We start from the raw sequence: 14,007 nt of genomic DNA, 5'->3' as shown, positions 1-14,007 counted from the left end.
CGAATTTATGACTTCAGCGCACTGGTTACCTGGTACATGCGAGCCATCAGAATTGGTCAATGACTTGTGTGGCGGGCAGCGTTTCGGGGTTAATATGCTCCAAAATGTTTGCGGTTTGTCGCGTAGAATAGTTAGAAGGTCTTGGTGGAAGAACTTTCGTTTGGAGCGCTTCAATTGGCCCGTGTATTCACGTAGCGCTTTAAAGTAGGAAGACCACTTCTGGGGAGAATCCGCTTGCTTAGCTTCCCAAAAAATACGCTTTTTTCTTCTGGCTAGTTTTCGCAATCAATCAGAAAACCAAGGCTTGCTAGCATCCCCTCGAATGCGCACCAGGGGAACGAACCTGTCGATGAGAGACAGTATTTTGTGTTTTAATAAGGACCAATTTTGTTCAACTGTTCTATAATTAGCGAGGGGACTGAAATGTTGAAGAAAGACATCTGGTTCTGTATTTATATTGTTAAAAGTGGCTTTGTTGTAGTCCCTGATGTACTTGGTTTCAGGTTGGCGATGTTGTAACGTAATGGAGAGGTCGAATAAGAGAATGTTGTGATCGCTTACGCCCTTTATGCTTTGAACAGACTTAATTAACTCGGGATTAGAGACGAGAATCAAATCCAAAATGTTAGAACCACGAGTTGGCACAGTCACCAACTGAGTGAAGTTGAACGTGAGAGCAATGTCGACAAAGTTTTTTGATAGGGTGGATTAAGCAATGAAATTATTCCAGTCTATATCAGGCAAATTGAAGTCGCCGGACAATAAGTAGGTCGCACGAGGAAAGCGGGAATGCAAGTTTAATATGACAGAGTGAAGTTCATCAACGAAAGAATTATCGCTGTCGGGTGCGCGGTAGCAAGAAATAAGTATTAGCGCGTTAGCCGGGAGTGAAACATGAAGGCAAAGGATTTCGTGATGACAGTTAGGTGCTATGCGCTGACAGACGAGTCTGGGATTCATAAATACCAAAACGCCTCCTCCTCGACGCCCTACACGGTCAAGCCTATGGATGGTGTAGGTGACGATATTACTAAGAAGTTCATGGTCTTGAATATCTGGGCTCAGCCATGATTCAGTCATTATTGCGATGTCAGTATCGTTATCTTCAAGAAAGGTTTCCAGTGCTTCCTTTTTGCATATGTAACTGCGAACGTTTGAGAGCATGATAGATACTGTGTTAACAGTTAGCGCTTTTTGAGGGTTATGGCTGTGATGAGGTGCGTGTGAAACAGTTGAAACACGTGCGCATTTGGATGGCTATGACAGTTCGACGACTGAATCGGGCTCAGCTTTGTAGATGAACTGTTTGTTATCCATGACCAGTTTATCATAACGGATCTTAAACTTGGATTCATACTGGGATGCGTATCAGTAAAGTTTTTTCCTAGCTAGACGCACTCGTGCTGATAAGTCTTCTCTAATGGAAAAAGACATGTCCTTCAATTCTGATGATGCGGCAAGGATTTTGGATTTATCTTTGAAGCGCAGAAATTTTACGATAATGGGACGATTCTTGGATGCCTGAGAGCGGCCCAACCTGTGTGCTCTTTCGATGTCGTCAGCTGTGATGGCGATGTTTAGTTTCTCCGATAAAAAAGTAACGATATGTGTTTCAGACTGAGTCCATGTTTCATTGTTGGAATCTTGAATCCCAAAGAATAGCAAATTTGATCGCCGCAGACGACTTTCCGCATCTTCGCTCTTTTCCGTAAGTGTTCTGATTTCAGATGTCAGCTTGGCAACGTCGCCATGTGAGCTAAGGGATGTGCTGGGCTCTGCGGCCTGAATCGTTTCTACTGTTTTTTCGAGGGTGTCAACGCGGGAGGAAATGCCATTGACGAGACTTTCTATGTTATTCTGTGCGGCACGGATTGATGCTATTTCACTGAGTATTGTGCCCTGGGTTGACTCAAGGCGCGACAGAGTTTGCGATATTTGTTCAAGAGAAGTAGATGAATCGCTGTTTGCCGATCCGGGGTTTAGTTCCACGTCACCCGACATGATGAGTAGGAACGAAAGGTCAAAGTATGATTGGCAGAGGGAACAAAGTAGGTGGTGCATATGTTTACGTACACAGTTGCGCAGCTCGATGGGGCACGACACTGCGAGCAAAAAAGGATCGTTTGTGCGTGCCCAAGTGGCGTTTGCCATGTAACTAACCTGGAAAAACAATGACGAGTGTTTGACCATGTTCCTCGCGGTGTCGTGCCCCAACTGGCCGTAGGACAGTGGCGCCTGAAGTAGTCGCGGCGGGTTGGTCGCACAGGAGGTAGCACCAGGTTGCCAGACGAAGGAGTTCGTTCCTGCTAGGGATGGCGGAAGATTGCCGTCTGTGGGTCTGTTTTTGCTGGCTGAAGGCGGCGTTTGTACCGGCTCGTGAGGCTGAAGCAGCAGTGGCTCTTTTAGATGGGCGTCGCGCGGGGGTGCGGCTATGGTCCACAGCAGGGCTACCTGGAAAAACAATGAAGAGTGTTTGACCATGTTCCTCGCGGTGTCGTGCCCCAACTGGCCGTAGAACGGTGGCGCCTGAAGTAGTCGCGGCGGGTTGGCCGCACAGGAGGTAGCACCAGGTTGCCAGACGAAGGAGTTCGTTCCGGCTAGGGATGGCGGAAGATTGCCGTCTGTGGGTCTGTTTTTGCTGGCTGAAGGCGGCGTTTGTACCGACTCGTGAGGCTGAAGCAGCAGTGGCTCTTTTGGATGGGCGTCGCGCGAGGGTGCGGTTATGGTCCACAGCAGGGCTACCTGGAAAAACAATGACGAGTGTTTGACCATGTTCCTCGCGGTGTCGTGCCCCCCTTACAAGTCGGTGTCGTGCCCCCCTTATACCTTACAAGATATAAAAAAAATTGTTCAAAAATGCTTTAGCCCATAATTGTTGGGTTTATGCGGACAAGGCACTGACGCCAATGTTAAGAACGCAAGAGCTGGGGCCACTTGGTGCTTCATATTATTAGTGAAACGCAATATCTCCACTAAACTGCGTGTATGCAGGAACAGATATTCTGCATCGCTTGGCTAAGTGCTGATGCAGACATTCAGAGTACAGGAACGCCTTGCTGTGGTTCATATTGAGTCTTGCCTGTGGTTCATATTTACCTTTGCATGCCGTTTGCATGCCCTTTGCACGCCGTCAAGCAGCTACTCTGACAAATTGATCTTTTTAGCTGACTTTCAATAATTTCTTGGGATATTCTTCTTCTTTTGCAAAGGTGCTCTCTGGCCGTGGCGCGAACCCGAAATGCGGTTCACCAGAGGGTGCCTATTCAACACCTGTCGACTGCGGTGATACACGGTTGAGAAAAGCGTCCTGTGATTCAGCGCGGCAACCCTGCCTGTATGACATCATTGCAGACCCGTGCGAGTACCACAACATAGCGAACAAGAATCCCCAGGTGAGATGGAATGTCGTGCCTGCACTTGTTACAGTCTCGAAGCTTTGCTCAATCTATTGCGTCCATGCCTACATTAGACCGAGAAAGCATGGAGAACGGTAAGGTTTCATATATGGGCACTTTCTTGGGAAACTAATTCTCTATCTTAGAAGCGCCAGCCTCACACGGTAATGACATCGAAGAACGTTAAGTTGTGTAAAATAGACATACATGTAGAACTCTGTTTTGACGTTCAATAATTCTATAATCATCATTTGTTTGGCTACGAAAAGAAGAGGACTAGAGAGGCACATCTGATTATCTGCAATGAGCCCTGCCATCTGTCAGCCGCATGTACAGTCAGGCCGGAATGAAACGCGAACACGCATATATCATACATTTCTGCTTTGCAGCGAGGTATTCCATTACAACCTATTTTCGATTATGCATTTCAGTAGGCCCTTTACCCAGACACATGAATCAGGCTAGTTGTACACTCCAGCTGAAAGTAGGCAGGTAAACTATTTTGTTTTCTTGACATGTTCTGTTCGCGTTTCATTCCGGCCTGACTGTACCGTGTACTAAGGTATTTCCCAATATCTTTTTCGCCTGACTTTCTGCCGCCTGCGGTTGTGCTGTAGCCTGCTAATCTAGCAGGCGATCTGGTATCAGTACTACGCTGTTCGTGCCTCGCCCAATCCTTTTCGTTCTCTCAGTTGAAGCCTTTACTGCACAGTGTTGCAATTTCTCTACGTACCGTTTGCGCACCTTGACCAGATACTACATAAAGCTTGGAAGCAAAGTTTGATGCCAACATGTTCTTAGAAGCCAGCGCTTTTCGATTTTAATGTTAGTCGTGACCGTGAACAAGCTCTACGAAGATGGTGTATTTCAGTAGTTAGGCCTAATGAAAATTAGATGCGCTAGTTCTTCGGTTTTCACTTCGGTTGTGGTGTTGAGATCCAGTATTTAGGGATGGAGGTTGTTCGAATGGCGATAATGGGTTAGTGTCAATATATATGGATTTGGTGGACAATTCTCTGCATTCATCGATCCCTCGGAGTCTTCCTAGTGTGAAGAAGAAGATATGGACCCCTTAGCTGGACGCCGATGAAGAAGAAGCAGTTCTGGGATTGCCATCGCGCAGATCGTATGTTGGTCTTGGTCGCCCCGCTCCATCGCCGACCTCGACGCCGTCCCCGGCGTCCTTCTTCTACATTTGGTGGAGGTGCTGCCTGATTTCCTTGCCTCACGTATGGCAAGACGAGCTCGTATGGCTGAAGACGAACACTCACCGGCCGCCCCGATTACCCAGCCGGTTGTCTGCTCTGGCTCTTTACGCCAGCGCGACCCTGCGCTCTTTAGCGGCACCGACGACACAGACCGCGATGACTGGCTTGCTTCATACGAGCGAGTGAATTCCTGCAATAAGTGGGACGACGTCACTAAGTTAACAAATGTCATCTTTTTTTTTGGCCGGAGTTGCCAACTTGTGGTATCGTAACCACGAAGCCGATATAACAACCTGGGACACATTCAAGGCTAACCTTACCACCGTGTTTGGTAGTCCTGCTGTACGCAAGCTCCGTGCCGAACAATGCCTGCACGATCGATCACAGCGGCCCGGCGAAACAATCACGAGTTACATTGAAGATGTGGCCCATCTCTGCAGTCGCGTCAACGCACAGATGTCCGAGAAAGACAAGATCAAGCGCATCCTGAATGGCGTCGAACATGATGCCTTTCAAATGTTAACGTCCCGGGATTTGACTACTGTTGCCCAAGTTGTCAACCTTTGCCAGAGCTACGATGAGTTGCGCAAGCAGCGCCTCATCACTCCACCGCCTTCCGGGCCTGTGGAACCACTTTCTGGTCTTTCCTCTACAGCTGGGAGCTCCACGCTGCTGCAGCAGCTCAAAGACTTCATCCGGGAGGAAGTTGCTCGCCAGATATCTTTACTTCCGACGTACTGCGAGCTGTCCTGAAATTTGGCGCCCCTTCGACAGGTCCTCGCCGACCGCGTGGCAAAGGCCCTTCTCTCTGTCGCTCCGCCAGCTCCCATGCCTCAGCCCGCACCAGCCGTTGAGCCCCTCACATACGCCGACGTCCCTGTCGCTTCACCAATGATGCCCGCGCCTGTCGCACCGCTGACGTACGCTGCCGTCGCTGCCCGACCACGGCCAGCTAGCTACCCTTTGGTCTACGCTACGCCTCCAGGACCTGTACAGGAATTTCTTCCGCCCCCACAGCCTTTTATTGCACCTCCTCCGCAGCGCCGCAATCTATGGCGAACAAGTGACAACCGTCCCATCTGTTATTCCTGTGGGTTTGCTGGCCATGTTGCCCGGTACTGCTGAAATCGCACTCACGACGATTTTGTACCGCACCGAATGTCAGCTTCCTGGCAGCCGCCCCGGATCAGTACTCAGCCGCCGATCCATCTGCAAGCATCACCGCAGCAGTGATGCAGCGGCCAAGCGATGGGCCACTGTCCTTCTATGGCAGGGGCTCGCCCCGGTGGGACTTGGGCGGCTTGAGTGGGGATGCGATCCAGGTTGCTCTTCCCGAGCAGCCTCTGACGTTTAACTGAGCTGCCACCTGACACGGTGGACAGGCTGCAGTAGTGACTCACTTATACCCGTGGCTTTCAAACGTCTGGGGCAAGTGACCTGGACATTGTGTGGTTGCCAACCGGACCTTACCATTGGCTGAAATTTGATGCAGTATGCAACAACTGGTGAGGTGCATCGCAGCGCGCTGTCAACAGCAGCCAACCGCAGCTGACCAGTGGCTTCCATTGGCTGCGACATGCAGCCAATGGTGAGATATGGACACCAGCCACCTAATGGCCGAGTCACTTGCCCCAGGCTCGTGAAAGCCATGAGCATATCGCAGTTAACACTGACAGAGGACCGAATAGATGCGAAATGAGCGACGGAAAATGTACAGCTTAAAGAATACCGCCCCAGGACTTGCTACTAAAAATGGACGAACTGCTAATGGGTGACAAGCCGATTTCATAAACTATAACGAATCTAGTATTATTTCGTTATTGAATTATAATTTAGGCCACTTTAGGTGAAATAATGTAGAGGTAATGATTCGTTTTCTTTGGCTCCCTCATAATTTCTGAAGTGAGGGGTTAGGCTATAGTGTTGCCAACTCTAGTTTGTTGTTTTAGCCATGCTACTCTTTTTTGTGTCTGTACGTTATCCCAATTATACTTCTTTCCAAACTACGCTGCGTTCTTCTGTTTCATTTCAATACATTTTGATTGACTAGAAATTTCAGTGCTATCAAAATTCTAATCTGTTTTAAAGTAACTCAGCATGGTTGTTAAGGAAAACATACTAAAATGCTTATTGGTTTTATCTTTCGGGGAATTAATATTCCTTGGTGTCTACAGTTTAGAGAAACATGTATCGCGGATATCTTCAAAAATCGCGCGTAATGACGAAGATAGAAAGAAAAGAGGATAAAGTACATGAGCACAGAGCGCAGATTGCGTACCAAAAACGAGTCCAGCCCCACTGACTCTCTTAAGTGGTTCTTAAAAAAGTCGCCTCCTAATCACTGCCAGCTCACCTGTGAAACTATTACGCGAAAGGAGGCAATGTACTTAGTGAGTTTTCTTCGTCAAAAACGCGTGCCGGTAATCATTTTGATTGCTCTTGACAACTTTTTGCCACGGACTCAAGCTGTGTCTTTCTCCCCCGGGAACTTCCTGGCAGTCAAACGCAGCCACAAGGCTACAGGCAATGATTCGTATAGGATTTCTAAAAGAGCCACTTGAAAAAGGTACTGGGGCTGAGCCCCTTCATGACAAGCAATCTGCGCTTTTGTGTTCATGTCCTCTTCTCTTTCGTCTTCACTTTATTGCGTAGTGTTTGAAAATGAAGAAATCGAACCAGCTAGCATGCCGGAAAATTCTGCTCGGTTTGTGTCATGAGAGCTCCGACATGCATATGAGAGCTCTCTGCTAATTATTCAGACCACGGTTGCGGCCATTTAACAGGATACTTTAAGGCAGCTGGCTGGAGCCCGACAGCTTTGTTCTTTGTTCAGTAGTTGCAAGCGCATCTGGGGGCGTGGAGTGGCTAGCCGATGGTAACGCGGGATGGTCGCTGCGGAAGCATAGGCGATCTGACACAGAGTAAGTTTCACCGAAGTACTTTACCTCGAATTTCTTGTGAAACGCCGTCGCCGCTCGTTAGGCTTCCGTTTGCTTCTGGCACCTCCATGCTTCGGTTTTTCTGACGAACTGTGAACTAATGACAGCTAACAATGCCATTAGACATCGAGCATTCCAGAGCAAACTATTTACCGCCTTTCAATAAGCTGGGTTGGGCAGGGGAAGGCGGGAACCTTAGTTTAAAACAGGTAGATCACACTATTTAGCGTTTTCCTGTTTTGACATCGCCACCGAATCTACTAAAACATCAAGAATTCTCCATCCCCCTCGACTACAAGCTTCAGTTAATTAGCGGACAGACCCGAGTACCGACACTGGTAACAAGAAAGAACCCTAAATGGGAGTAACTGACTTGTCATCTAGCAAGCACCCAAAAGGAGGTTTTATTTACTCCATAAAAATGGAGTGTTTTATTTGCACCCCTACAAAATGGAGGTATTTAGTGTACTAGGGAGAAAAACTTTTCTACCCACAGAAATGCAGCAGTATCAGCGGCGGAAACGGACAAGTAGCTGGGGGGGCCGCCGACCGCCCAGCTGGGGAAACTGCGCTGCTCTAATATGATCCCGCGTCACGCGTTATTTTGACCGTCTACAACCTCAGCGTCGGCTTTGGTGAAGGAGACAGGAGTCGTCTGATTCCCGTCCTCTTTGGCTTTATGAGCTAGTTTGGTTGCCTGTGATGGTTGATACAGCGAAGTAACACTGGAATCATTAGTTCAATGCTAAAAAGGAGTCTCGGAGTAGTTTTCATGATCACGCACCCCGCTATAGTTGACTAAAAACCAGAACAAAATGAGTTAGAAATGACAACACTTCCGAAGGTATGCTAGTATGGCAGTGTTCGCGTTCGTCTTCACTTTTTTAAAGCTTGATTTCTTAGTGTGATTGAGGAAAAATGTAGCTTCATTAGTTCAATCAAAAGCTCGGCTCTGAAACTATGTTGTATCACAGTTACATGTTCATGCAAAACACTATTGCCTGTTTAAACGCATCGTCCGAGCCACACCGAAAAAAGGTGTTAGAATGAGGACCAAGCGGAAGCTCTAGCGGGATGGCGCAGCTCATGGTTTGAGCATTACATGCTTCACAGGATCAGTTCAGTTGAGCAGTTTACTTACTGCAGCGGAAAGCGGCGACCAGCCGATATCGTACAGCGTGGTAGGCGCCCATGAAGAATGACAAGTGAGCAGAGATCCAGCGACAGTAATAACCAAGGGGTCGTCACTCACCACCATTATCACACGACTGACCAGAAGCAGACGAGACACCACATGGCAGTGTGGGCGGCGCAAAATGGTGTTTTTTTTGTACTCCATTGGGGTCTTCGGGCGCATTGAGACCAAGGAACTCCATTTAAAAATGGCGGTTATAAAGAGCAGAATCCTTCTTTTTGCCCTTTTATTCAGTGCAGGGAGTAAAAGAGGTCACATAACATATTTTTACTGTATATTTATGGCGTAATTATTTACACATATGGAGTTTGAAGAAAGATGCCAACTAATGACTCACAATTCGATTGATTCTTGCTTGTAGTGTACACGACTAGCCCGCAAACGCGGCAAAGACGCACGATTATTGAATCCGTTTCTGATAAACATTTTGTGTACCTTTCAGTTACTTTATGTTATTGAAATTATATGTTTTCATGCTGTGTCCAAGGGACAAAAAACATCTCTTACACTCCCCTTATTTACCGACGTGCTATGATAGCCGAGGAAAGCGTTGCATTGTGGTCGGTAATATTGGAATTGATTTGAGCAATTGTCTTTCTGTTTTTTCTTATCCAGGAAGTCAAGCGGCTGCAGAACAGACTGGCAGCCTACGAGGAGGGCGCTGTGATGCCAGGCAACCTTGGTCAAGACCAAGCGTCCTTTCCCGCTCATCATGGAGCTGCATGGGTTACCTGGAATGACGATGTTCCCGTTTGAGCTAGCGCTTCTCAGTTAGATGCTGCAAACTAACGCTGCTCATGGGCTCTAGAAACACTACGACTGCCACCAACGGTGTTCTGCTGACCACGTTGCACAGGTTGATCGAGATAAATTCGTCTGGCTTTGAGGCTGTAGTGGCTGATCGTGTGCGCTCTAATTTTTTTCTCTCAGAAAGCAAGGCTATACAGCCACTCATCTATTCCTTTAGCGCCTTATAAGCTTGACATTGCGGTTTGTGTGACGGCGGCGTTAATGTGCTGTTTCGCATAGATACAAATACTTAGATAACATAACTGTAGTGTAGGCTGAGCCTCTAAAAACACGCTCTGAAATAGCGCGACACATCTTACTGAATCAAGCTATTCGGCAGGTCCTGCTGCTTCTCTAACATAGAAGTAAAATATTTTGAACATAACGGCAATATTCGGAAATTAGGGTTCGTAGTTAAAGAGACTGCCATGATGCAATAAAAGTTCCAATATGGCGCGGATGACGTGGTGGCTTTGTTTTTGGGACATAAATTTATCCAGCTGTCGTTTTGCTGGTGTGCAATCTGTGCATAGGAAAGTAGTACTCTGAGAATAACAAGTTTAACATAGGCACTAGATATATTTGGCAGGTCGTCCATCAACCGCTTTTCCTTTGGAAGCCCGACCGGCACACATAGAAAAAAACTTCTGAGCGAGGAGTTCAACGCTTTTATCCACCCACTGCCAAATTTTCCTGATGTTTATGCCAAGTTACGTGGACGTGCGAATCACGAAAGCGTTTTTTTCATCACATGGCCCTTGCTTCTATTCATGTTTTTTGCGCACATCCTCTTTGTGAAATAAGTGTTCTGCCACGACAAATAGAATGCCTGCAGGGATACCGCACTGTACAGCTGGGTGTGATGTGCGTAAAAACTATACGCCATTTCGGGCTTAGAAGTTCTCGGAATGATGGGTTGGGCAAACAGCAGATGGACTGAAGTCAAAAGTGACATCTTTCGGGCTACTTTCAGGGCACGAGCGCGAGATTTTCCGGTATGTCTACTTTGCCCACCGTTGTGAGGCCATGCTGTATTTTTGCACCTCTTCGCTTTGCCTTTGCATTGCAAAGTGAGGATAAAGTGAAAAAGGGAAAGAACAAAAGCATTTGTGATTTAGCGCCATTCGCTTTTCTTTTGTGTTTGTTTCTCCAGCTTTTGGGGTAGCAGGAATTCCTCTGAGTATATCATTTTGTGGCTGCTATCAGTCAAGCAATGCGTACGAGGAAAGTGCTCCGCACAAGTCTATATTCTACCATCTGCGCATTATTGGGATTTGGGGCATCCCACCGCTGCCACCACTGTTGGGTCTGGGACTCCGAGCGAAGAAACGGTCGAGGCGACGGTGAGTCAGAGGACGTTTATGTACAATATCTACAAGGGCTTTTACATGGTAGATACAAGGGCCAAGAGCACCACGGGCTAGCAGAAAGAAGAAGGGCGGCGCCCGGCGATGAGCGTAGCTCCGGCGTGATGGCTCTTCTGCTGCCCGTTTGCTGCTCGGGTCCAGCGCGGCTCCGTGTGTATAGGCGCCGGTCTCCGTTGCGGCAGCCAGCAGTTCAAATCCTCCATTCGGTTCACGGCACTGGCCACCGTTCAAATTAGACGAATGGTCGAGAGGCACCCGGCCGTTGAAGGCTTGTAGTCTGGAACGGGCGGCCGGCGAAGCGTCGTAGGAGTTCGAACCGACGGTGAGGAGGGGGAGGAGGAAGGGTCCGCGGCAGGCGCCGGCGAGGCGGGATGATTGAAGCTGGAAGCCGAGACATGTCCGATAAGAGTCTGGGCTTGCTTTGCGCGACGGCGAGCGCGCGGCGCTGGTTTCCAGAGAGGCCAGCGGAATGTGGACAAAAGCACAACAGCATGCATGCTTAGGCTAGCCGCCTGTTGAATAATCATAAATCAACTATTAACATGGAACGTAATTTTAAGACTCCAAAGGTACGTTGGAGAAAAAGATACATGCTAAGCTTTCTTGCAAGATTGACGGAGCTGACTTTATGGGACAATCGTAACAGCAACAAGTTGTTTTCCGTATAGTGGAATCTGTTATATCAATCCGTTTGCCTGCTCTTCGGGCTAAGCCAGATAATAAGCGAGGTCTAGCGGAGCTGGCGGCCCACCTTCCATGGTATTAATCTCATTACCTAATTATTCTGCGCGACTGACTGATCGGTTAGGATTAGTGACCTTAAATCTTTCAACCAATGTGTAAACCGCTTGAAGTAGGCCGGTCTTAGGCAAGCACTCTGTGTTAAAGAATTAAAGGCGTCCCCGGGCCCAGCCGCTGCTACCTTCTTTGCTGTCAGTCAGATATTGGAGGAAACGAGAGTATGAATCAAGAGTTGCCTTTCTTGGGCAGGAGACACCCCGGCAGTGCTCAGCGCTGAGCTGTGTGAAGCTTGCTCGTATGTCTACACCGAGATTATCGAAAGCCCAGTCAGGCGCAGGAAGGCCGTTTAATTTCTTTGTGAAGTGCGAAGTGGGGACACAAACTAGCGAATGTGCAGCATGTTTGTGGGAGGAAGTTTTTCGCATCCTGTGGCACTTAAACGGCTCCCGCGAGTACATCAGAGCAGCGCTATTACGAGCGCTAAGTCATATTCTCTAGGGGCGAGTTGAACAACAGGTCATCAAGTGTGCGAAGGATTGTTCAGGTGTATGCAGGTGTTTTAAAAAATCTGCTCTCATCTGGCGGCCCCAGCGTGCGAATCCGCTGATGTGACAAGTGTCTACTGCTGACGAAAAGCTCGTTCGCAGACCGTCTAGGGTATTTCCCAGCAGAGAAAATTAACGTGGCTCTCCTCCCTCTCCGTGATGTGTTTGTTCTTTCCGATCATGGGAATAAAAGTAGCAATAACGAGATGAATAACGGCGTCCCAGCAGGAAACTGTTAGGAGAGCTGCGCTGTAAGCTACGACGTTACATAAAAAAGACCGCTTATGGGGTTATAGCGTTCCATAGCGACTCAGGCTATGAGGGACGCCGTAGTGAAGGGCTCCGGAAATTTCGACCACCTGGGGTTCTTTAACGTGCACTGGCATCGCACAGCAGAACGGGCCGCTAGAATTTCGCCGCCACCGAAATTCTACCACCGCGGCCGGGATCCAACTCGCGTCTTTCGGGTCAGCAGCCGAGCGCCATAACCGCTGAGCAAGCGCGGCGGCGTTGCAAAAAGAAAACACATGCGAAAAAGAAAGCACTTCAAATAGAACAACACCTGTGCGCATGTTTTCTTTATTATGCCGTCGATGTTGCGTCGCCGTTCTCAAGAAAGTGCGCCTTGATGCGATAGGCGACATACATGCAGTCAGGCATGTGACGTATGATCAAAGGAATTGTTATGAAGCACCGCTTTAAAATATTTCCTCGCGGGAAATTAAGAACGTTTGTGCAAGGCTGACACTAATCATTAGCGTTCCTGTAATATTTAATTTAGATAGCAGCTCTCTAGTACTCACGACGGATAAACCGCACATTTGTTGCGCCGGTCGCAGTGAGCCAGGATTGAAAAGTATGCTTGCTTCCCAAAATTTTAGTGAAATCGACAGCACGCTGCGGCAGCGCCGCGAACTAGTCTACGTAATTTCGGCACGCGCGTGAGTGGCTAACACTCGGACGTTGATGTGAAAATTTCAATGCAGAAATAAAGTTTAGAGGCGTTGTTAATTGGGTGTTTGAACGATAGTGCGATCAAGGGCTGCTAAGTGTCACTACGTCAGTTGTCTCATGCTGAAGACACACAGAGAGCACTGCCGTCTAGTAAACATCTCCACAACCACTGTAGCACTATGTGGACCTTCGCTCCTCGCAACGACATTATAATTAAAGGCAAGCTTCTAGGCCAGCACACACAGCACTGAAATCGAAAACAACGACCCAACATCAGTAGTGAGCAGGAACTAGTCAAAGCAGAGTGCACTCTTTCAAAAATAATCGCTTTGCCTGCTGACTTCTGGAAATTTCGCGTTACTTGCCAACTTTTAAAGAGAGCATCTTGTTTGTCTACAATACACATGGTACACTCGAAAAATTTGGTGTGGTACGTGTCTTGCTTTGTTAGAGAGTGAAGAGGTCTTTTGCACATTTTTTTTTGTCTAAAGAAACACAATGCGCTGACTAACTAACCCTTTCTGGCAATGAAAACAAGGTTGCGGGCAGGACTTCGAGCATAGAGGCCGCCGTAAAGTGAAATCGGAGATATTGAAGCTGCCGTGCACTGGTATCTGGTGCTACGTTAAAAAATTGCGCCTCTCCCGTAACCGAGAGTAGAGTAAGCATGAAATGTTTACGGGCCTAACACAGGCTCCATTGCTCGGCTTAAGCAGATGTGACGGTGCCGGCATTGAAATCCAGGACGATGCAGAAGCGTACGCGGACACGACGAGACGCAGGCCTGACCAGAATATATATCCAGCGCGTTCGAATACTCCGCGGGCGTGTATACATCTGCCTGCCAGAGGGGGAAAGGGCTTGAAGGCCAAGC

The 14,007-nt window shown here is 48.1% G+C and overlaps 1 protein-coding gene across 2 annotated transcripts in view; it reads left to right on the top strand.

Annotated features, from left to right (window-relative positions):
- LOC149344140 (arylsulfatase B-like) overlaps positions 1–9,984 on the top strand; it is a 189,073-nt gene extending 179,089 nt beyond the window's left edge. For both annotated transcript variants that reach the window (XM_089546165.1, XM_089546166.1), the window contains exons 11-12: positions 3,210–3,392; positions 9,353–9,984. In XM_089546165.1, the coding sequence (XP_089402291.1) occupies positions 3,210–3,392; positions 9,353–9,493 (324 nt within the window). In that variant the 3' untranslated portion in view covers positions 9,494–9,984. The remainder of the gene's footprint in view (positions 1–3,209; positions 3,393–9,352) is intronic.
- The last annotated feature ends 4,023 nt before the right edge of the window (positions 9,985–14,007 follow it).

This window comes from Amblyomma mixtum, chromosome 5 (assembly GCF_055824585.1).
Source record: "Amblyomma mixtum isolate Tamu chromosome 5, ASM5582458v1, whole genome shotgun sequence".
In the NCBI taxonomy this organism is placed as follows: domain Eukaryota; kingdom Metazoa; phylum Arthropoda; class Arachnida; order Ixodida; family Ixodidae; genus Amblyomma; species Amblyomma mixtum.
This window is presented reverse-complemented; position numbering and strand designations above follow the sequence as displayed.